General features: G+C 42.7%; 1 protein-coding gene and 1 pseudogene across 1 annotated transcript in view; both read right to left on the bottom strand.

Moving 5' to 3' along the window:
* The window catches only part of LOC142599144 (putative bromodomain-containing protein 10), a 68,589-nt gene that overhangs the window by 21,843 nt on the left and 23,200 nt on the right, over positions 1-23,546 (bottom strand). The window contains 2 exon segments of the mRNA XM_075738841.1: positions 11,276-11,352; positions 18,657-20,095. Coding sequence (XP_075594956.1) covers positions 11,276-11,352; positions 18,657-20,095 — 1,516 coding nt within the window.
* On the bottom strand, positions 5,659-5,726 carry LOC142599358 (U6 spliceosomal RNA; annotated as a pseudogene).

The raw sequence follows: 23,546 nt of genomic DNA, 5'->3' as shown, positions 1-23,546 counted from the left end.
GTCTGGGTTAGCCCGGCCTTGGGCAAAGGCAAACTGAACTGTGGGACTGCTTTTGCTCAAGGACCTAGGTGCACTTGGTGGGTGATGCGGAAGGATGGGGAAGTCCTATGTGTGCCTCAAGGGGATTTGATTTTGGGTGAGAATAGCCAATTATTTATATTGTATGGTGTTGATTGATTGCTACATAATACTGCATGCCATCACTACTATGATTGCTATATGCCATAACAATGGTATTACAGTAAGAATCACCCAGACTAATGAAGAATGAACTTTGATGAAACCAAGCAAGGTGCAGAGGTGATGAAACCAGAACTGGATTCAGCAACCAGCGCCCAGCAACTTCCTCGAGATTGACATCTGCAACACACACACCGTGAGCATGGACTGCGTCAGATACATCAGCTACGAGCTCTGGATGCAGCATGCAACAATCCAACACCACACACCATCTCCCCTGCCCTGAGAGACTGTTATGACAGATGGAGTCCAAAAGTCATGGACTAAAGGAACTCAGTGGACATTTTAGAGGGATGGCCCATAGACTAAGGAATGATATCAAAGACAGGAAAAGTGATGGTGATTAAATGGAATGTATTGGGAAGCATAGGACCTGGTGTGGTGGGTTGACCCTGGCTGAGGGCCAGGTGCCCACCAGAGCCGCTCTATCACTCCCCTGGTTCACCAGACAGGGGAGAAAAGCTACAATAAAAGAAAACTTACGGGTCGAGATAAGGACAGGGAGAGATCATTCTCTAATTATCATCACGAGCAAAACAGACCGAACTTAGAGAGGGAATTCATCTTATTTATTACTAAGCAAAACAGAGTAGAGGAATGAGAAATAAAACCAAATCTTAAAACACCTCCCCCCACCCCTCCCATCTTCCCGGGCTCAACTTCACTCCCGGCTTCAACCTCCATCCCCCCTCAGCGGCACAGGGGGACGGGGAGTGGGGGTTACGGTCAGTTCCTCACGCGGTGTTTCTGCCGCTTCTTCATCCTCAGGGGGAGGACTCATTGTTCCCCCGCTCCAGCGTGGGGTCCCTCTCATGGGAGACAGTCCTTCACGACCTTCTCCAACATGAGTCTCCTCCACGGGGTGCAGACCTTCAGGAGCAAACTGCTCCAGCGTGGGTCCCCCACAGGGGGTCACAAGTCCTGTCAGCAAACCTGCTCTGGCGTGGGCTCCTCTCTCCACGGATCCACAGGTCCTGCCAGGAGCTTGCTCCAGCACGGGCTTCCCACGGGGTCACAGCCTCCTTCAGGTGTCTCCACCTGATCCGGCGTGGGGTCCTCCACGGGCTGCAGGTGGAATCGCTACACCCCCTCATCCTCCCTCCATGGGCTGCTGCAGGGGGACAGCCTGCTTCACCATGGTCTTCACCACGGGCTGCAGGGGAATCTTGCTCCGGCGCCTGGAGCACCTCCTCCCCCTCCTTCTGCACTGACCTTGGTGTCTGCAGATGTTCTTACATCTTCTCACTCCTCTCTCTGGCTGCAAAAGCGCTCTCTAACTGTTTTTTCTCTTTCTTAAATATGTTATCACAGAGGCGCTGATTGGCTTGGCCTTGGCCAGCGGCGGGTCCGTCTTGGAGCCGGCTGGCATTGGCTCTATCAGACACAGGGGAAGCTTCTAGCAGCTTCTCACAGAAGCCACCCCTGTAGCCCCCCCGCTACCAAAACCTTGCCACGCAAAACCAACACACCTGGGCATGATATAGATGGTATGGAATAAGGGGTGGATACTGTCCTGGCTTGGACTGAGAAAGAGTTAATTTTCTTTCTAGCAGCTGGTATAGTGCTGTGTTTTGGATTTAGTATGAGAATAATGTTGATAACACAGTGATGTTTTTAGTTGTTCCTACATAGCTGTGTCTGCACTAAGTCAAGGACTTTTCAGCTTCTCACACCCTGCCAGGTGCGCAAGAAGCTGGGAGAGCATAGCCAGGACAGCAGACCCATACTTGTCAAAGGGATATTCCCTACCATATAATGTCATGCTCCATATAGAACTGGGGAAGCTAGCTGGGCGGCAGAATCACTGCTCAGAAACAGACTGGGCATCAGGGGGGTTTTTTGTCTGCATGTGGTGAGCAATTGCATTTGTGCATCACTTGTTTTATATGTTTTTTATATATATATATTATTCTGTTCCTTTGTTATCCTATTAAACTGTCTTTATCTCAACCCACAAACTGTTTTCCCCCATTCTCCTCCCCATCCCCTTAGAGGGGAGAGTGAGTGGCTGTGTGGTGCTTAGTTACCAGCTGGGATTAAACCACAACAACACTCTGACCTGGTCTCCCTTTTTGAGCAGAGGTACAGATACTTTAATTTTAATCACATCCCTGTATACAGTTTTCCAAACCCCAGCAGAGTTTAAAGGGTTCTTGACTACAGGCTTGGCTCTTTGATAAGAAAGAAATTTTTTACAGTAACAATCATTCACTGGAACAACCTCCCCAGGGACGTGGTAGAGTCCCCATCACTGTAGGTTTTCAAGATGTAATTGGACAGGGTTCTAGATAATCTCATCTAAGCTGCCATTCCCACAAAAGATTGGAACAGATGATCTTTTGAAGTCCTTTCCAAACTTGGCTATTCTATGATTCTCTGATAGTTCTGTGGAAGCTATGGTTATAATTCTTTAAATGGTCTGATAACATATCAATGTAGCAACAGGTGTTGCATGCTATAAAATATCTCCACATCTTGGTTTTGATCATCCTGTTCAAATGCTCTATGACGGTCTTTTACTTCATTATTAGCAATAAAATGATGAGCATTATACTGTTTTTACAGCTTGTTTCCTCTGTTCTGACATGGGTTCCATGGGCTGCAGTCCCTTCAGGAAAGTACTTACTCTGGCATGGGTTTATCCACAGGCCACTGCCACACACCCCACACCCCTGCCCTGCTACCAAAACCTTGCCATTTATACCCAATACACTTTTTATAAAATGGCAGCCCCTCAGGTGTAAAAGGAGGTAGAGTAAACAGACTATATGACCAGAAGAGGGTAGGGACTTCCAGGGTAAGTAGGATATGTGACTGTCAGTAGCAGGCACGGCTTCTGCTGGAAGTTGAGGGCATGGCACCTACTATTTATTGTGTTGGATACTAATTGTCCTAACACAACTATGAGGTAATCCAATGTATGCTAAGAAAAACTTTTCCATCAATCTTTGATCTAAAACCAGAAAGGACCTCTTTCCTGGACCATCAATTGAATAGGAAAAAGCCAAATATAATTGCTTGCAAAAGAGGATGTATCAGGAATCATGTTAAATTACATGAGAGTGTCAGTACATGTGAATATTTGATCAGCACTGCATAAGCAAATGTGAGAACTCTACCCCATCATTGCTTGGTTAATCAGAATCTGTCTTCAAGAAAGAATATCCACATGATTAATAGGAGTGAATTAACTCTAAGATACTGCCACTACCCACATTCTATTTGGGCAATGCAAAAACATTGATATGTAGTTATCAGTTTTACTTATGAAAACATTGTGAATTGAGCCCCTTATGGGGCTCCATGCAGTTAATTACTGATGAGACAAAGTCTTCTGCTGAGAAGCCTCAGCAAATAACTGAAATACATTTATATCCATACAAGAGTTTTCTTTTTTGTCACATACCGATTTCTTTTTTCTGTCCTCCAGATGCATGAGTTCATTCTCAGTCTTTGTGATTAATTCCCTGAGCTCATTAAGACTAGTGCAAATAAGCTAAAAAAAATCACACACACAAAAAACCACATAAGCACTTCAAACACTTGATAATGAGACATTTGGGGAAAAACCCCACCCACATACACAATTGCTTTTAAAAAAAAATATCTATAAACTACTGTGGTGGGTTGACCCTGGCTGAGGGCCAGGTGCCCACCAGAGCCGCTCTATCACTCCCCTGGTTCACCAGACAGGGGAGAAAAGGTGCAATGAAAAAAAAAACTTACGGGTCGAGATAAGGACAGGGAGAGATCATTCTCTAATTATCATCACGAGCAAAACAGACCGAACTTAGAGAGGGAATTCATCTTATTTATTACTAAGCAAAACAGAGTAGAGGAATGAGAAATAAAACCAAATCTTAAAAACACCTCCCTCCACCCCTCCCATCTTCCCGGGCTCAACTTCACTCCTGGCTTCAACCTCCGCCCCCCTCAGCGGCACAGGGGGACGGGGAGTGGGGGTTACGGTCAGTTCATCACGCGGTGTTTCTGCCGCTTCTTCATCCTCAGGGGGAGGACTCATCGTTCCCCCGCTCCAGCGTGGGGTCCCTCTCATGGGAGACAGTCCTTCACGACCTTCTCCAACATGAGTCTCCTCCACGGGGTGCAGACCTTCAGGAGCAGACTGCTCCAGCGTGGGTCCCCCACAGGGGGTCACAAGTCCTGTCAGCAAACCTGCTCTGGCATGGGCTCCTCTCTCCATGGGTCCACAGGTCCTGCCAGGAGCTTGCTCCAGCGCAGGCTTCCCACAGGGCCACAGCCTCCTTCAGGTGCCTCCACCTGCTCCAGCGTGGGGTCCTCCACGGGCTGCAGGTGGAATCGCTACACCCCCTCATCCTCCCTCCATGGGCTGCTGCAGGGGGACAGCCTGCTTCACCATGGTCTTCACCACGGGCTGCAGGGGAATCTTGCTCCGGCGCCTGGAGCACCTCCTCCCCCTCCTTCTGCACTGACCTTGGTGTCTGCAGATGTTCTTACATCTTCTCACTCCTCTCTCTGGCTGCAAAAGCGCTCTCTAACTGTTTTTTCTCTTTCTTAAATATGTTATCACAGAGGCGCTGATTGGCTTGGCCTTGGCCAGTGGCGGGTCCGTCTTGGAGCCGGCTGGCATTGGCTCTATCAGACACAGGGGAAGCTTCTAGCAGCTTCTCACAGAAGCCACCCCTGTAGCCCCCCCACTACCAAAACCATGCCATGCAAATCCAACACAGGGAGGAAGAGAGATTCTCTTCGAATTTCCAGATTTGGCTGATCTTACTTCTGATCTTATGGAAGGAGCTTCTGTGGGACTACTTTTGCTCAAGGACCTAGGTGCACTTGGTGGGTGATGTGGAAGGATGGGGAAGTCCAATGTGTACCTCAAGGGGATTTGATTTTGGGTGAGAATAGCCAATAAATTCAATTGTACAATGTTAATTGATAAATAACCCTGCCATTGTATGTCATCATTGCTACAATTACTATATGCTGCATCAACGGTATTCCAGTAAGAATCATCCAAATTAATGAAGAATGAACTTTGATGAAACCGAGCAAAGTGCAGCAATGGTGAACTGGATTCAGCAAGAAGCGCCCAGCAACTTCCTTGAAATCGACATCTTCATCCCACAGACCATGGGCATGTGATGTGCCAGATATACCAAGCTGTGAGCTCCAGATGCAGCATGCAACAATCCAACAGCACACACCATCTCTCCTGCCCTGAAAGACTGTTATGACAGATGGAGCCCAAAGCCATGGACTAAATGATCTCAACAGACATTTTAGAGGAATGGCCTATAGACTAAGGGAATGACATCTGTGTGTTTAACCAGCTGCAGTTAAACCACAACAGTCCTTTTTGGTGTCCAATGTGGGGCTTGAACCTATGACTCTGAGACTAAGAGTCTCATGCTCTACTGACTGAACTAGCTTCACAAAAATATAGAATGCTTCACAAATCTGCATGTCATCCTTATGCAGCAGCCATGCTAATCTCCCCAGTCGGTAATGAAGTACCATGCAGCCACTCACTCAACCCCCACACACAAGAGGATGGGGAGGAGAATGGAAAAAAACCCCGTGGGTTCAGTAAAGACAGTTTAATAGGATAACAAAGGAAGAGAATAATTATTATTTTTTTATATATATGGATCTATATAAAGCAAGTGATGCACAAATGCAATTGCTCACCACATGGAAGGAAAAAAAACCCCACAACCTGATGCCCTGTCTGTTTCCAAGCAGCGAATCTATATCCCTGCTAACTTCCCCAGTTCTATATGGAGCATAATGTTATATGGTAGGGAATATCCCTTTGGCCAGTGTGGGTCAGCTGTCCTGACTATGCTCTCTCAGCTTCTTGTGCACCTGGCAGGGCGTGAGAAGCTGAAAAATCCTTGACTTAGTGTACACACTACAACTAGATAGTTGTTGCTAGATAGCAACAACTAAAAACATCAGCGTGTTATCAATATTATTCTCATCCTAAATCCAAAACACAGCACTACACCAGCTATTAGAGTTAATTTTCTTTCTATCATCTCAGCCAAAACCAGGACATGTTGGAATCTTTTAGTAAAATCAAATAAAAATAGAACACAAAACGCAAAAGGTTATTAACATACACCAGCTACTTTTTGTTTTTTTCAAAGCTCATTAATTCATGACAATGTATTTTGACTTCAATACACATTGAGTTTTAAGTTTGGACAAATTCAAACAAATAAAACAAAACTCCAGAGGACTAACTGTTATATTTCATTATTAAAATATAGAACAGATACTTTTACTAAGATATCAAAATTTGAGAAACTGTGAAAATGCAGTTACAATTTTTCATAGTTTGTGTACATTTCAGAGGGTTAGGAAAATATAGCAACTCAAACTAAAAGTATCTACATTTATCAAGTAAAGTTTTAAATAATTATGCTATTGCTATGAGCAACTATTAGATTCTATATACACAGGATATACCTCTAATATTAAAACTCCAAACCTTCTTAATGAACCATATAAATGCTAACTGGATTACACTCAATGGTTCACACTCCTTTGGGAAAAAAAGAAAGCCCACAAACTGTGATACTATACTGTTATTATTTTACAAAAGTGTACAAGTTTAGAAAGTCAAGCAATGATATAATTATAACTGAATCATAAGGTATACAACCAAATGAGTTATAGTCATGTATAGCCAGTCTTAAACCTGGCTTTTTTTTCCTCCTCCCACATGACCCCAGATTAATTCTATGTACCATGGATTGAGGATGAATCAGAAGTATAAAGCAATAAAGGATATTGTCCATAGAATTCTTGCATCAGTTGCTGCAGAGTTAGAAATGGAGTGAACTGAGTAAAGAAAGAGATAGCCAGGAGGGGAATGATGATCTCATGCCTGAGTCAGCTGAAATACTGGCTCTACCTTTGGCTCTGTCCTGGTTTCAGCTGAGATAGAGCTAATTTTCTTCATAGTAGCTAGTATGGGGCTATGTTTTGAATTTGTTCTGGAAACAGTGTTGATAATATAGAGATGTTTTTGTTATATAGACATGTTTTTGTTGTTGTTGAGCAGTGCTTACACAGAGTCAAGGCCTTTTCTGCTTCTGACATCACCCCACCAGCGGGATGGCTGGGGGTGCACAAGAAGTTGGGAGGGGACACAGATAGGACAGCTGACCCCAACTGACCTAGTCCTGCTGGCCACACTGTTTCTGATACAAGCCAGGATGCTGTTGGCCTTCTTGGCCACCTGGGCACACTGCTGGCTCATATTCAGCCAGCTATCAACAAACATCCCAGGTCCTTTTCTGTTGGGCAACTTTCCAACCACTCTTCCCTAAGCCTGTAGCATTGCATGGGGTTGTTGTGACCCAAGTGCAGGACCTGACACTTAGCCTTGTTGAATCTCATGCTCTCTACAACTACCTGAAAGGAGACTGTAGCGAGGTGGGTGTTGGTCTCTTCTCCCAAGTAATAAGTGATAGGACAAGAGGAAATGGCCTCAAGTTGCACCAGAGGAGGTTTAGATTCAATATTAGGAAAAATTTCTTCACTAAAAGGGTTGCCAAGCACTGGAACAGTCTACTCAGGGAAGTGGTTGAGTCACCATCCCTGGACGTATTTAAAACATGTGTAGATGTGGTGCTCAGGGACATGGTTTAGTGGTGGACTTGGCAGTGTTAGGTTAACGGTTGGACTTGATGATCTTAAAGGTCTTTTCCAACCAAAACGATTCTATGATTCTATCATTAAGAAAGCATTTATTAACAAACATGAATGTATTTTATTTGCATGAAAAAATAGTATCTTTTCTCTGTAGCAGTATAGTTATTGTAATATCTTTAAAACACTGCTAAGTAACTTGGGACCCAGTTTTTCTAAAAAAGATTACACAATAGTTAACTTGTAAACTCATGATTTATCATCTGTCATATGACTTGCATTTTCAGAATGTTAAAAATATGATTCCTGTTTTCATGTGTTCTTATTCTGTAAGGACAGTTTACTTTGCATCTACACACTTTTTTCATTATGTGAGCTAAGGATTGAGATGACAAAGTAGTAAGGGAGTTTTGTTCGCCAATTTGTGTGTTTATTGTTTTGTTCTTGACATTAAAACTATGAAAAAGAACAGAGAAAATGAGTCATATATTTCCTCATGCACTTCTTTTACATGGCATTCTCACTGTTAGGATTTATTAGTACATTTATCTCCTGAATATGATTATTAATATTTTAATACAATATATAATTATATTATATTATTATATTAAAATATTTTAAAATTAATACTAATTTATTTAGCTTTAAAGTTTGGTTGTTATGATTTGAAGTACTAGGATCTATAAAATGAATAATGTATCAGTGGTATATTTGCATTAAGGATTTATACAGTGTGAGGATGTTAGTAGACTGCATGTACATAAAGAAATTAAGTTGTGTGTGTGGTTTTTTATGAAAAAAGATGATGTCCATGTATGAATAGTAATAATCTTATGGTTATTAAAAATACTTCCGTTTGCATATCGCACATCAAGCATAGACTTGAGGTGCCTCACCAAATGATTTAAAAAAACGCTACATAAACATTTACATAATTTTATTAAGTTCGGCCATCATGTATGTGAATTAGAGAGCACCAAGAAATGACACTACACTGCAGTATCTAAAAGTTTCAGTAGTATTCCCACTCAATTTAATATTCACAAATGCTAGAAAAGTAGTCCTAATCTTCTACCCTGCCTGTCCTTTTGAAATAAATGGTAAAGTCATCCCCTAGTAAAGATGCACTACTGGTATTGACAGATCTTAGCCTGATCAAACAGTGCCCAGATTATTGTTACAAATTTAATTATCCTACATTTTTACACAGATTAAAAAAAAAAAATTGGGTTAAACTTTCCATATTCTTTTAGACAGACTATGCCTTGTAGGATAGGGGTTTTTTTTCAGAGCAACAGTTTAATAATGCAGCACAAGATTTATAATTATTTAATAGTGAACATGCATGTAGGGAATGTGCCAAAAAAATGTACACATTTTTAAAATTTTGCATACTTTCTGGACTTGCCAAGAGCAATTTTAGCCCCTAACATAAGAATGTAGATGTGGTGGGTTGACCCTGGCTGGATGCCAGGTGCCCACCAGAGCCGCTCTATCACTCTCCCTCCTCAGCTGGACAGGGGAGAGAAAATATAACAAGAGGCTCATGGGTTAAGATAGGGACAGGGAGAGATCACTCACCAATTACCATCATGGGCAAAACAGACTCAACTTGGAAAAATTAATTTAATTTATTATCAATAAAATCAGAGTAGAGCAATGAGAAATAAAACCAAATCTTAAAACACCTTCCCCTCACCCTTCCCTTCTTCCTGGGCTGAACTTCACTCCTGTTTTTCTCTACCTCCTCCCTGCGAGTGGCACAGGGGGACAGAGAATGGGGGTTGCGGTCAGTTCATCACACGTTGTCTCTGCTGCTCCTTCCTCCTCAGGGGGAGGACTCTTCACACTTTTATCCTGCTCCAGCATAGGGGGCCTCCCACAGGCGACAGTCTTCCATGAACTTCTCCAACCTGAGTCCTTCCCACAGACTGCAGTTCTTCATGAACAGCACGGATCTCTCCCACAGGGTGCAGACCTTCAGGAACAGACTGCTCCAGCATGGGCTCCTCTCTCCACAGGTCCACAAGTCCTGCCAGGAGCTTGCTCCAGCGCAGGATCTCCACAGGGTCATAGCCTCCTTCAGGTGCATTCACCTGCTCTGGCTTGGGGGTCCTCCATGGGCTGCAGGGTAGATATCTGCTCCATCGTTAACTTCCATGGACTGCAGGGGGACAGCCTGCCTCACCATGGTCTTCTCCATGGGCTGCAGGGGGATCTCTGCTCCCGCACCTGGAACACCACCTTCCCCTTCTTCTTCACTGACCTTGGTGTCTGCAGAGTTGTTTCTCTCGCATTTTCTCACTCCTCTAAACCCCCAAATGCTGCTGGGGGTTTTTTTTGGGTGGTTTTGGTTTTTTTTTCTTCTTAAAAATGTTATAATGGAGGCACTGATTGGCTCAGCCTTGGCCAGCGATGGGTCCGTCTTGCAGCTGTCTGGCATTGTCTCTATCAGACACAGGGGAAGCTTCTAGCAGCTTCTCACAGAAGCCACCCCTGTAGCTACCCCCACTGCCAAAACCTTGCCATGCAAATCCAATACAGTAGACAAAAGTCAATGCACATTAGGATGTGGGCCCTTATTTAGCATCAACCACTACTAAGGGATTTTAATCTCTAGAAGTTCTACTAGCCCCACCTGGAACACTACATCATCATGGACAAAACTGATTCAATTTGAGAGTTTTGCAGGATAACTGCAATTTAGTGAGGCCTTACTGCCAGGAATAGCACAGGTTGTTTTCTTAACATAAAGAATATGAAAAGATATACTTATAACCATAGGAGAGCTCCAACTCAAGCAAACATGTATGGATGAATTGTGACATATAGCTGAAATACTAACTAAAATACTTCTGCTATAGTATCATAAAAACCACATTATAATTAGCACTCTCTTGGTGCTCTCTGGTCTAAAGTTCACATATAGCTAAGAGGTAATAGCTAAAAACAAGAGGAGTCTGCAAGTCTAAAATTTTTTCTTCCAAGTCCTTTACCTGATCAAGCTACATCTCATCAACTCAAATATCAATGTCATATTCATGTAAAACCCAAGTAATTTTATCCATGAAAACTATATATTTGGTAACATCTACAGTATCAATTACAAACATCTCTTAGTTTTTCAAGCTCTGTGCTTTAACTGGTGTGTTATATAGTGTTGCACAATACTAGTTAAGATGCACATAATAGAAATGCTAAAACATTTTCTATCAAGAAAAAGTAAAATTCACATTTGAAAGTGTTATTAGATTAAAATTTTCAATCTGCTTAGCTGCAACTGGAAAAATGAGATTCACCTTTAACTATATTTTCTGTGATCTCAGTCAACCACTGAGGGAATTACTTAAAACATTCAGATTTCGAGTACTTAAAAACTAAAATAATTTACCTGAAATTCTGGTACAGTAGACTTTGCAACAGCTTTCTTCTTCTTCTTGAATGGTTTTTTAGATATGGATTTTTTTCCTTGTAAGATTAAAAGAGAAAAGCTTTAGAATGTTGTTTCTTGCCCTTCATTAATAAAACAATTACATACAGCCTTGAAAGTTACATTATAATTAATAGATTGCTGATAACAAGTCAGATAAGCATGATGAATCAGAAACAGACTTAACCAAATCAAACACTAAACTATAAGCATCTGCAAATAGCAGGCCTCCCCTTTCCTCTAAGAACAACCCCACTACAACCCCCCAAAATTAATACAATTATTGTAATATTACGTTAATTCATAGAAAAAAACCCCACATTCATACTACTGTTCTGAGTGGAGCAAGCTCCAGAACTTAATCCACAAATTTTGGAAATAATATAACTTAGCTGTAATTTTTTTCCTCTGATACTTCTGCAAAGTAATCTACACACTAGGCTCTGGAATCTCTGTAGATTATATTAAAATATATTCTCAAAGCAGAAACAGTTTTCAGAAATCCCCACATAGAATCATAGAACCGTTTTGGTTGGAAAAGACCTTTAAGATCATCAAGTCCAACCGTTAACCTAACACTGCCAAGTCCACCACTAAACCATGTCCCTAAGCACCACATCTACACATGTTTTAAATACGTCCAGGGATGGTGACTCAACCACTTCCCTGAGTAGACTGTTCCAGTGCTTGGCAACCCTTTTAGTGAAGAAAGTTTTCCTAATATTGAATCTAAACCTCCTCTGGTGCAACTTGAGGCCATTTCCTCAAAATTAACATGTGAAAGCAGATTACAGTTTCATCTTTTATAGCAGTCTGGTTTCAACTGTGGCAAAAATCACACATTTCTGAAGAAAGCAAATGCCTTCCCATAAGCAATTCCCACCCAACTGAACTATGTAATAATATAGATGTTCAAACAAAAAAAACCCACCATACTCCTTCAACCTAAGGTAATTGGTTTACTTCACAAAGTATCAGGGTTAATATATCACATATAACTTCTCAAGTAACTATGTCATACAGCTAGGAACAACAGGCAACTTCAGGAAAGTAGAATTTGACCTGTTTACAGAACTGCTTGGAAGAAATCCATTGGACATGGTCCTGAAGAGAAGAGGGGTCCAGGAGAATTCACCAGTAAAGAATAAGTCAAGGAAGGCATTAAGTACCTCAACCTTATTTGCATCTACTGTCACCAAATCACCTGGCCCATACAACAACAACTCACAGTTTCCTTGTTCAACCTTTTATTGCTAAGGTAACGGTAGAAGTTCTTGTTGCCCTTGACTTCTCCTGTGAGCATCATCTCCAGCTGAGTTTTGCTTTCCTGAGAACATCCCTACATGCCTGGGCAGTGTTTCTAAATTCCTCCTTTGTAACCTGTCCCTGCTCTCTTTTTGCATTGGAGCTCTACCATGAGTTCCCTGCTTAGCCAAACTGGTCTCATGGTACATCTACTTGTCTTCCTGAATATTGTGATGGACCTTTTTTCTTTCTTGGAGAATGTGGTCCTTAGAGACCTGCCAGCTTTCCTGAACTCCTTTGCCTTTCAGAGTTGCCTCCCATGGGATCCTACTGAGTAGTTCCCTGAATAAGCTGAAACCTGCTCTCCTGAAGGCCTGGGTCTGTACTGTGCTACTCTTTCCTCATTCCCTAAGGATCTTGAGCTCCACTGTTTCATGGTCACTATAGCCAAAGCTACCATTGCTGACCACATTCCCCAATCAGTTCTTCCTTGTTAGTGAACAGCAGATCCAGCTGTGTGTTACCTCTGCTTGGTGCATCCAAGTCTGTATCAAGAAGTTAATCTCTGATACCCTCCAGAAATCTTCTTGACAGCTTGTATCTCTCCATGTTGCCTTTCCAGCAGATGTCAGAGAGGTTAAAGCCTCTCCTAAGAACCAGGATCTGTGATATAAAGACTTCTTTCAGTTGCTTAAAGAATGCTTCATTTACTTCCTCACCCTAATCAGAGGGTCTGTAGCAAACTCCTACCATGATGTCATCCTTACTGGCCTCACCTCTGATCTTGAATCACAAGTTCACAGTCAGATTGCAATGCAGCCTACAGAAGGGCTCCATACATCCAAGCTGCTCCTTCACATAAAGGGCAACTGCTCCTCATCATCCTTGCCTGTCTTCCTGCTTGTTTCCCATGCTGCATGCATTTAGAATCATAGAATCATAGAAAGGTTTGGGTTGGAAGGGACCTTAAAGATCACCTAGTTCCAAGCCCCCTGCCATGGGCAGGGACACCCTCCACTAGACCAGGTTGCTCAAAGCCCCATCCAACCTGGCCTTGAACACTTCCAGGGATGGGGCATCCACAATTTCTCTGGGCAACCTGTTCCAGTACCTCACCACTCTCACAGTAAAGAATTTCTTTCTAACATCTAATCTAAATCTAACCTCTCTCAGTTTAAAACCATTACCCTTTGTCCTATCACTAAACTCCCTGATAAAGAGTTCCTCCCCATCTTTCCTGTAGGCCCCCTTCAGATACTGGAAGGCTGCAATAAGGTCTCCCTGGAACCTTCTCTTCTCCAGGCTGAACAATCCCAACTCTCTCAGCTTGTCTTCATAGGAGAGGGGCTCCATCCCTCCAATCATCTTTGTGGCCCTCCTCTGGACTCACTCCAACAGGTCCATGTCTTTCTTCTGCAGGGGGCCCCAGAGCTGAAGACAGTACTCCAGGTGGGGTCTCACAAGAGCAGAGTAAAAGGGGAGAATCACCTCCCTCGACCTGCTGGTCACACTTCTTTTGATGCAGCTCAGGATACGGTTGGCTCACTGGGCTGCAAGCACACATCGCTGGCTCATGTTGAGATTTTCATTACCCCTAAGTCCTTCTCCTCAGGGCTGCTCTCAATCCATTTTCCACCCAGCCTGTAGTTGTGTTTGGGATTTCCCTGACCCATGTGCAGGTCCTTGCTACTAGAGCCTTATACTCCTAGGGGTCTGACACTCCAGGCCATCGAATCCACACAGGCCGGTAAACCCTGTTGTCCCTTTCCTTCACCTGGCTGGAGGCAGAGCCCTCTAGGCCTGGTCATCATATTCATTACCGATGAATGGATTCGTGTGGCGTATATGGGTTTAAGTCTCATCCTTGTTACGCACTGCTTGTAATTACGAATCAGAAGCTCCTTCCATAAGATCAGAAGTAAGATCAGTCCTCCTACTCTGTCTGGGGAACTTCCCACTGGAAGCTGGAGCAGCAATTTTTCTGGAAGTACCTCCATTTGAGATTTTTTCCTTGCAATTCACGTACCCATGCCTCTAGTTGTGAGGTAGGTTTTCCATCCCACTTCCCTCAGGTACTGGATACCTCTCTCCATGGTGGTCCACATGCCTGGCCAACGTACAGCATCTTCACTGAAGGGACACCTTTCCTTCACACTTGGCAGGAGTCACCTCCAGAGGCTGAGGGCTTGTGTCTTTTTCACAATTGCCTCGTCAATGCCCACTTCCTTAGACAGGGATCCCAGCTGCTTGGCTTCCCTACCCTCTAATTCCAGGCTACTGGCTCCATTATCCCACCATCGGAGCAGCCAGATAATGATGTGCTCGCCTGGAAGGCGACTGAAATCTTTCCACGTATCTTGCAGCTCACTCAGGGACAGGGATTGGCTGATTACCTGTGGTTCTACCTCTTCCTCCTGTTCTCTTGATGGTCCTGGTTCATCATCATCCTGTATTTCTTCTTCTGTGTAGAGGCGACTGATACCCGCACAGGTTGGTTTTTTCGTTCAGCTGCGCTTCCTGTCGCCAGGGTTTGAGTAGCCACAGTGCCTGTTGCCAGGGTTAGGGTACCTGCAGTGCCTGTTGGTCTGTTTTCTCTCTCTTCCCACTGAGGGGACTGCCTTATATCAAGCACTGTTTGACAGATACTGGCCAAGGCCTAGCACAGTATGATAAGTTGTGCCTCCTTGGAATAGCCACAGTATTTTCCTTTCAAATATTCTATCACTTTATCAGGGTCCTGTAGTGGTTTGGGAGTGAAGCTCCAAATCATTGGGGGTGAGAAGTTCTCTAGACACCTGCCCATATCCTCCCACATGCCATGCCACCCATGACTATTTCGCCTCAGGGCAGATCTCTGGGTGGTATTATTAAAACAATTTTTTGTAACCTTAAACAAGACTTGAAACATATTCAGGAGACATAGCAGGAACAGCATGCTATCTTGAACATCCCAAGGGTATTCAAAATTCTCAAAAGCTTCTGTAACCAGCCTGAAGGAAAAAGGGGAGGTGAAAGAGCAGGAGAAAGTATCACCCCTCCCCATCTTTCTCATAGATTGGGTGTGATTATTAATCAGTTCTGAGAGATGTCATCTCAGGTATGGACATGATAGCAATGCCACGTACAAATACCAGCTTAACCTCATGACCAGTGATGTTATCATATTGTAAGTCGATATCACACAGTACAGCAAAATGAGAATCCTGATCCCTCTCCTAGAGGTGATAAATAGCACCACAGGGAATACATACAGCAAGTAAGAGTTTACATATCACAGCTATGTGAACAAACAAACCACCATTGTGATAAGTAACTGTTTAAATAATGTTATAAATACTTATAACACCTTTTTTTTAACACTCTCTAGTCAGATCTGTCATTATCTCAACCCTTATCACAGAGGTACCACCAGCATTGCTGATTGGCTCAGCTTCAGTCAGCTATGGGTCCATTGCTAGATTCAGCTGTGTTTGGCACGGGGACACCCAGACAATCACAGAATCGCAAAATGGTAGGGGTTGGAAGGGACCTCTGGAGATCATCTAGTCCAACCCCCCTGCTAAAGCAGGATCACCTAGAGCAGGTTGCACAGGATCGCATCCAGGCGGGTTTTGAGTATCTCCCCAGAAAGAGACTCCACAACCTCTCTGGGCAGCCTGCCCAATGCCCTGTCACCCTCAAAGTAAAGAAGTTTTTCCTCATATGCAGATGGAACTTCCTGTGTTCCAGTTTGTGCCTGTTGCCCCTTATCCTGTCACTGGGCACCACTGAAAAGAGTCTGGCCCCATCCTCTTGATACCCTCCCTTTAGATATTTATAAGTATTGATGAGATCCCCTCTCAGTCTTCTCTTCTCCAGGCTAAACAGACCCAGCTCTCTCAGCCTTTCCTCATACGAGAGATGCTCCAGTCCCCTCATCATCTGTATTGAGTTTGCATGGCAAGGTTTTGGTAGTGGGGGGGAGGGGGGGGCTACAGGGGGGGCTTCTGTGAGAAGCTGCTAGAAGCTTCCCCTGTGTCTGATAGAGACAATGCCAGTCAGCTCCAAGATGGACTCGTCACTGGCCAAGGCCGAGCCAATCAGCGACAGTGGTAGCACCTCTGTGATAACATATTTAAGAAGGAAAAACACAACTTAGAAGGAGCTTTTGCAGCCAGAGAGAAGAGTGAGAAGATGTGAGAAATAACTTTGCAGACACCAAGGTCAGTGCAGAAGGAGGGGGAGGAGGTGCTCCAGGCACCGGAGCAGAGATCCCCCTGCAGCCCGTGGTGAAGACCATGGTGAAGCAGGCTGTTCCCCTGCAGCCCATGGAGGGAGGATGAGGGGGTGTAGAGATTCCACCTGCAGCCCATGGAGGACCCCACGCCGGAGCAGGTGGAGACACCTGAAGGAGGCTGTGGCCCTGTGGGAAGCCCAGGCTGGAGCAAGCTCCTGGCAGGACCTGTGGATCCGTGGAGAGAGGAGCCCACGCCAGAGCAGGTTTGCTGGCAGGACTTGTGACCCCATGGGGGACCCACGCTGGAGCAGTTTGCTCCTGAAAGTCTGCACCCCGTGGGAGAGACCCACACTGGAGCAGTTCGTGAAGAACTGTAGTCCATGGGAAGGACTCACGTTGGAGAAGTTCATGGAGGACTGTCTCCCCTGAGAGGGATTTCATGCTGGAGCAGGGGAAGAGCATGAGGAGTCCTCCCCCTGAGGAGGAAGGAGCGGCAGAAACAACATGTGATCAACTGACTGCAACCCCAATTCCCTGTCCCTCTGTGCCGCTTGGGGGGAGTAGCTAGAAATCAGGAGTTAAGTTAAACCCGAGAAGATGGGAGGGGTGGGGGGAGGTGTTTTAAGATTTGATTTTATTTCTCATTCCTCTACTCTGTTTTGCTTGGTAATAAATTAGATGAATTTCCTCTCTGAGTTCAGTCTGTTTTGCCTGTGACAGTAATTGATGAGTGATCTCTCCCTGTCCTTATCTTGACCCACAAGCCTTTCATTATACCTTTTCTCCCCTGTCTAGTTAAGGAAGGGGAGTGATAGAGCGGCTCTGGTGGGCACCTGGCCTCCAGCCAGGGTCAACCCACCACATCATCTCTGTAGCCCTCCGCTGCACTGTCTCCAGTAGTTCCCTATCTTCCTTGTACTGGGGAGCCCAGAACGGTACTCTAGATGTGGCCCCAATCTCTTCTCACAGAAGCTACCCCTGCAGCTCCTCCACCAAAACCTTGCCATGTAAACCCAATACAACAGTATTACAGTATCCTGAAAGTAAACCTGCTGCTGCTTTCATAAATGCCATGTTTGAAACAATTAAAACATAACATATATCTTGGCCCATTCTTCAACAAGATGGAAGATCCAGCTTTAGGGCGCTTCATGCTAAACCAAAACCACTTCAGTCACATGATAATTTGTACTGGTTTAGCACTTTGTAACTTTATTAATTTCAGAATTGTAAAAAAATTTTTTTTGAAGATAATTTTATCCTGGAAAACTTGCTGGATCAAGTATAACTCATCTGTACCACTCAAGTTATAAGAATGTCTAGTTGAGCTGTATCTGTAATTAAAAAATACTACTCACAGAAAGTCTGTATTAAGTGGTCTGGCTAATTTAGCAGAAATGTGATCATGGGCTTGTGGTCAAATCTGTACTGCTAGGCAATTAAGATTACACAGTTCTACTAATAAAATCATGACCTCACATGATTGGCTCTACATTTCTCTGCGACTAGCATGAGGTAATACTGTCAGAAAGGGGACAAATATTTCCACAATTGCTACAAGTTAAACTATGCACTCTGAAACAGATTCATTGTCCTAGATACTTTTTGTAAAAAAAAAATCTCCCAATTAATTATGTTCTCTCTGTCTGCACATGAATCATGGTTCAATCAACTGTTGAGCCTGTTTTATATGCTTGTATTATGAAATTGGAAACTTACATTAAAATTAATATCAGAGACATGTAATAAAATAACACTATCCCAGTTCAAAGTAAAATGTGACCTCTTCAGCCAATAACAACTTCTAATACACTAAAAAAACCAAAATAAGCCCCCAACGTTTCCCTTATTTTTAGTGCAGTAAACAAAAAATCAATTTACCAGATTCGTGCTCATGTTTCGCTGTCTTTTTGATTACAAACAACTTCTTCTGCTTCTCAGGTTTATAAGATTTGAATGAATGAGGATGAATCTCATGCTTTTTTTGCAAGTCATCAAGTTTTCTTTGTAGATTTTCATTTAAAGCAGCTTTTGATTTCTTTTTTTTCTTTTTCTTCTTTTTTGTCAGCATTTTAGTAAGTTTTAGTTTCTTATTACTTTGCAATGAGTTCTCCAGCAGTGTTTCTTTAGCAATTTTGTGGCAAGTCATGTCTGGATTGTCATTATGACTGTCATTGATATGCATTTGGCAGGTTTTCAGGGTATTCTCTTTTGACAGGCTGGGCTCAGTTTTTACTATGCAAGTTTCATCACAGTTTTCCCCATTTTCTACAACCTTATTTTCTCCTGTGCTAAATAGTTCCCCAAAGCCAACAATCTCTCCTGAACTAATTGTTTTCACCAAGTTCTTTTTATAACAACCATTGTTTTTGATGTCATAGACTCTTTGAGATTTTATTTCACAGTTAAGTTTTATTTTTTATGAGATGTCACTAAAGCTATCCAAGTGATTTTTTTTCCCTGGACAGTAAACACTGTAATTAACATTTTTCCCTGGTTCTGTGTTGGTACAAGGTAGCAGCTCTTCTCTACCATCAGATGCAACTTCCTCATTGCTTTTGTTTACAGGGTCACATTTTACGTTCTCAAATTTATTCTGTGGTACTTTTTTTACTTTGATGGCATGAGTTGGAAATTCTGGGGCCTGAAGAGGTTTTTGCCTGTAAATCCGAACATCTGCACCACAAAACTGTGGAAAATGAACATAAGCATTCTCCAAGTAGTCATAACCAAGGATTACTTCTCTGCATTCATGGATGGGCTGACCTAGCACAGCATCCTGGACATCTTTTTGTGTTTCATAAACAAAGTCACAGAGACCTTTTAGCAGCCACACTTTTTGGTAGAATGGAAGCTCATGAAATGATTTTTCTTCCAAAGGATTAACTTCTCCAAGGACTTCAAAAAACTGGGGACATAGCCCAAGTTTTTCAGCACAGTCATTGGGGTTGTCAGTTTGCCCTACAACAGTATACCACTGCTGTACTTTCTGTCTAAGTGCTGCTTCCCAAGTCCCATAAGGAAGGATTGGTTTTCGATGCAAGGTAGATCTGTGATGAGGAGGACTTAACAAAGAAGTCATTATTTTAGATAAAAAAGCATTACATTGAGGCATCAGAAGACAACGCTCCAATTCATAGAACACTATTTCAGGTAAGCTTAAAATCTGTTGAGCTAAACAGAGGAAATGACCAATAGCTGGAATTTCCCACATTGTCTCTATTCTTGTAGGTGCTGCTTGAGCTAAAAGTGACTTTTCCCATTCTTCTATTTCTTTATGACTAGCTGCTTCTGCTTCTTTTCTTTCTTGCTCTCTCAGTCTATTGAAATGAAAAAAAATTGAAAATTCAGATACTAGATATACTAAAAGAAATAGCAAAGGGAAATTAAAACTATGGTATGGCAAACATACATGTTTCAAAGTAACAAAACAGCACATAAATTATTATATAATTTGTCTTTATTTCTGACTATAGAGTGGGTCTAAAATCATTGCTACAAAATGAGAAGTTATAGTCCCTTATTTCTCATCACCAGTAGTTCTAAAACAGAAGAAAAACTTAGCAAATAGCAACAGTTTGGGTGTTCTTTTTGGAGGGGGAGAGGAATACATTTCCCCTCTCTCTTCTTTGGCACTTTCAATATATCTACTGTCCTGTATCAGCAGACTATGTACTTGATCATCAATCACCCAAATAAAATCTCTTAAATACCTAGCAAAATCTTACTTTTGAATGATTGTACTATGGCTTATGACACCAAACTTCTAACTTCCTATTTTGGTACACACATACACATGCCTAACTATAAGCATCTCACATATATATAAATACTTCCTTTTCCCCACAGACGTGTTACTAATTACTCTGTAGTGATGCTCAAAAAGGAAGCAAATATTAAGATGCATGAAGAATGTTATGGGAAGAAAACAGAAAAGAGGAGAAAAGAGGAGAGGAGAGAAGAGAAAAGAAGAGAAAAGAAGAGAAAAGAAAAGAAAAAGACTATTTCAGTTGGAAGGGACCTACAACGATCATCTAGTCCAACTGCCTGACCAAATCAGGGCTGACCAAGTTAAAGTATGTTATTAAGGGCATTGTCCAAATTCCTCAAACACTGACAGGTTTGAGGCATCGACCATCTCTCTAGGAAGCCTGTTCCAGTGTTTGACCACCCTCTTGGTAAAGAAATGCTTCCTAATGTCCAGCCTAAATAAAGATTTCAATGCTATTTCAAAGAGATATTTAAGAGGAAAAGGGGGGGGGAAGCGAAACTTCTTAAGGAAGCAGTTCTTTGCTTAAGCTCTGCATAAGATGCATCAGAAAAATAGGCAGCAGCAGCGTTGGTTTGTTTCTACACATTGTATTAAGTAACGTAGGGGAGAGATCCCTCATTTTGTATTTGGAATTTTGGTGTATGAAACATTGGGTTAGGAAATTCTTTTGTTTGGTACTGAAATGGGTTCCACTGCTTCCAAGGAGGTTCCTCTTTGTTCTCCCTTAAGATGCATCCTAAAGAATTGGAGTAAATTTGGAGGGAACCCCATGACTAGGGATAAATTAAAACAGTATTGTAATCAATGGTGGCCACAATATCAATTGGATAATGGTGAAAGATGGCCTGAAAATGGGTCTTTGAAATATCATACTATATTTCAATTAATGTTGTTTTGTCAAAGAAATGAGAAATGGGATGAGATAGCATATGCAGATTTGTTCTTTGCATTGAGAAGTGATTGGAATGTTAGAAAGAAATATGGTTTGATGGATTTGGAATACCAGAAGGGAATATGTCCTTTAACCGAGGAAAAGAAAGAAAAGGGAAAAAAGAGTGTTTGTGTTATACTGATTGCAAGAAAAGAAAAGAGTTTATGTGTTGTACCGATTGTAAGATGGGAAAAACCAGGTCAGAAGACACGGAGGAAGATGTTCAGCTATTGGTAGCCCCCCCCGAAACAATTAGAATCAGATTCCACAAGTGAGGAGGAAAAGGAAATTACTGGTCCTGTTTCTGGAAGAACTAAGGGACAGAGACGGAGAGCTGTACTCCAGGCCCCTCTTAGACAGGCTGTAGGACCTGATGGAGCCCCGGTGTATGTTCATGTACCATTTACCACTTTGGACTTATTACACTGGAAACAGGGTCTTACCGGAATATTCCGGAGGGAATGTATAGCACAGTTAAGACTGTGATGATGACTCATGATCCTAATTGGAGAGATATACAAGCCCTTATGGAATATTTGTTTACCCATGAGGAAAGGAGGACAGTCTTAGAAAAAGCTAGGGAAGGATTGTACCAGAAGCATGGAGGAGTACCTAATGCTGACATATATCTCCCGAGGGAAGATCCAGGATGGGATCCTAATACAGATAAAGGATTACAGGGAATAAAGGAATACCAAGAACTAATTCTGTACGGAATCCAAAAGGGGGTAGAAAAGCCCAAAAATTTATCTAAGTTGTATGAAATAAGGCAAGGAGACAAAGAAAACCCATCTGCTTTTTATGAAAGATTGTGTGAGGCAGCTCGAAAATGGACAGATTTGGATCTGGAGGATGCTAGCAATATGAAATTGTTTAATATGTTGTTTACTCTGTAAATTAAATGCACAATTAACCTTCTCTGAAGATTCTGTTCAGTTACATATTCCCCCAGAGAATGTGTGGAGAGCTCACATATGCCTACTAACCGAGAAGAATCCTACAGAAAGGGAGATATTCCCGATGAAGTGTTGGACGCAGTAATACCTATAGCGTGGTCCTCGGGAACTCCAGGAAAATGTGACTCCAGTAAAGATTGAACTGAAACCAGGAGCCCAGCTGGTAAGAAAGAAACAATATCCTATTAAATTGGAAGCTCGGAAGGGACTGGAACCTACAATAAATTCTTTTTTTAGAACACGGACAGCTAAGGGAATGTCAATCGGAATTTAAAACTCCCATTTTGCCTGTAAAGAAACCTCACTCCCAGGAAGATAGACTGGTACAAGATTTACGAGAAGTTAACGCGAGAACTATAGATGTGCACCGTGGTTCCAAATCCTTACACCCTCCTTGCCTCAGTTCCTGATAGCAATACTTATTTTACAGCACCGGACTTGAAGGATGCTTTCTTTTGTATACCTGTGGATGAACAGAGTCAGACCATTTTTGCTTTTGAATGGGAAAACCTGACTACAGGAGGGAAGATGCAACCCTGTTGGACTGTCCTTCCCCAAGGATTCAAAAATAGCCCCACCTTGTTTGGTAATGCATTGGCGAAGGAACTAGAACAATGGCACAGTGAGTATAACGCCATCACACTGTTACAGTATGTAGATGACTTGTTGATTGGCTCTGATACTTATGAAGAGTGTTTGGAAGCCACAATCAGCTTGCTGAATTTTCTAGCTTTAGCAGGCTGCCGAGTCTTCAAGTTGAAGTTTTGAAATTTGAAGTTCTGCAAGGACACAGAGAACTGAGTGCTGAAAGAAAGGAGGCCATTTGCAGAATTGCTGTACCTACTTCAAAGAAACAATTAAGGGGATTTTTAGGAATGGCTGGGTGGTGTCGGCTATGGATTCCTAATTTCGGACTAATTGCCAAACCATTGTATGCTGCTATTAAAGGAACTGAAGGGTTTTTAGAATGGACACCGGAATGTCATAAAAGTTTTGATGAAATTAAGAGAAAACTGATGGAAGCCCCTGCCCTAGGGCTCCCAAACTTGAGAAAACCCTTTCAGTTATATGTACATGAGAGACAACAAGTGGCACTGGGGGTGCTGACACAG

Source organism: Balearica regulorum, chromosome W (genome assembly GCF_011004875.1).
Source record: "Balearica regulorum gibbericeps isolate bBalReg1 chromosome W, bBalReg1.pri, whole genome shotgun sequence".
NCBI lineage: Eukaryota > Metazoa > Chordata > Aves > Gruiformes > Gruidae > Balearica > Balearica regulorum.
This window is presented reverse-complemented; position numbering and strand designations above follow the sequence as displayed.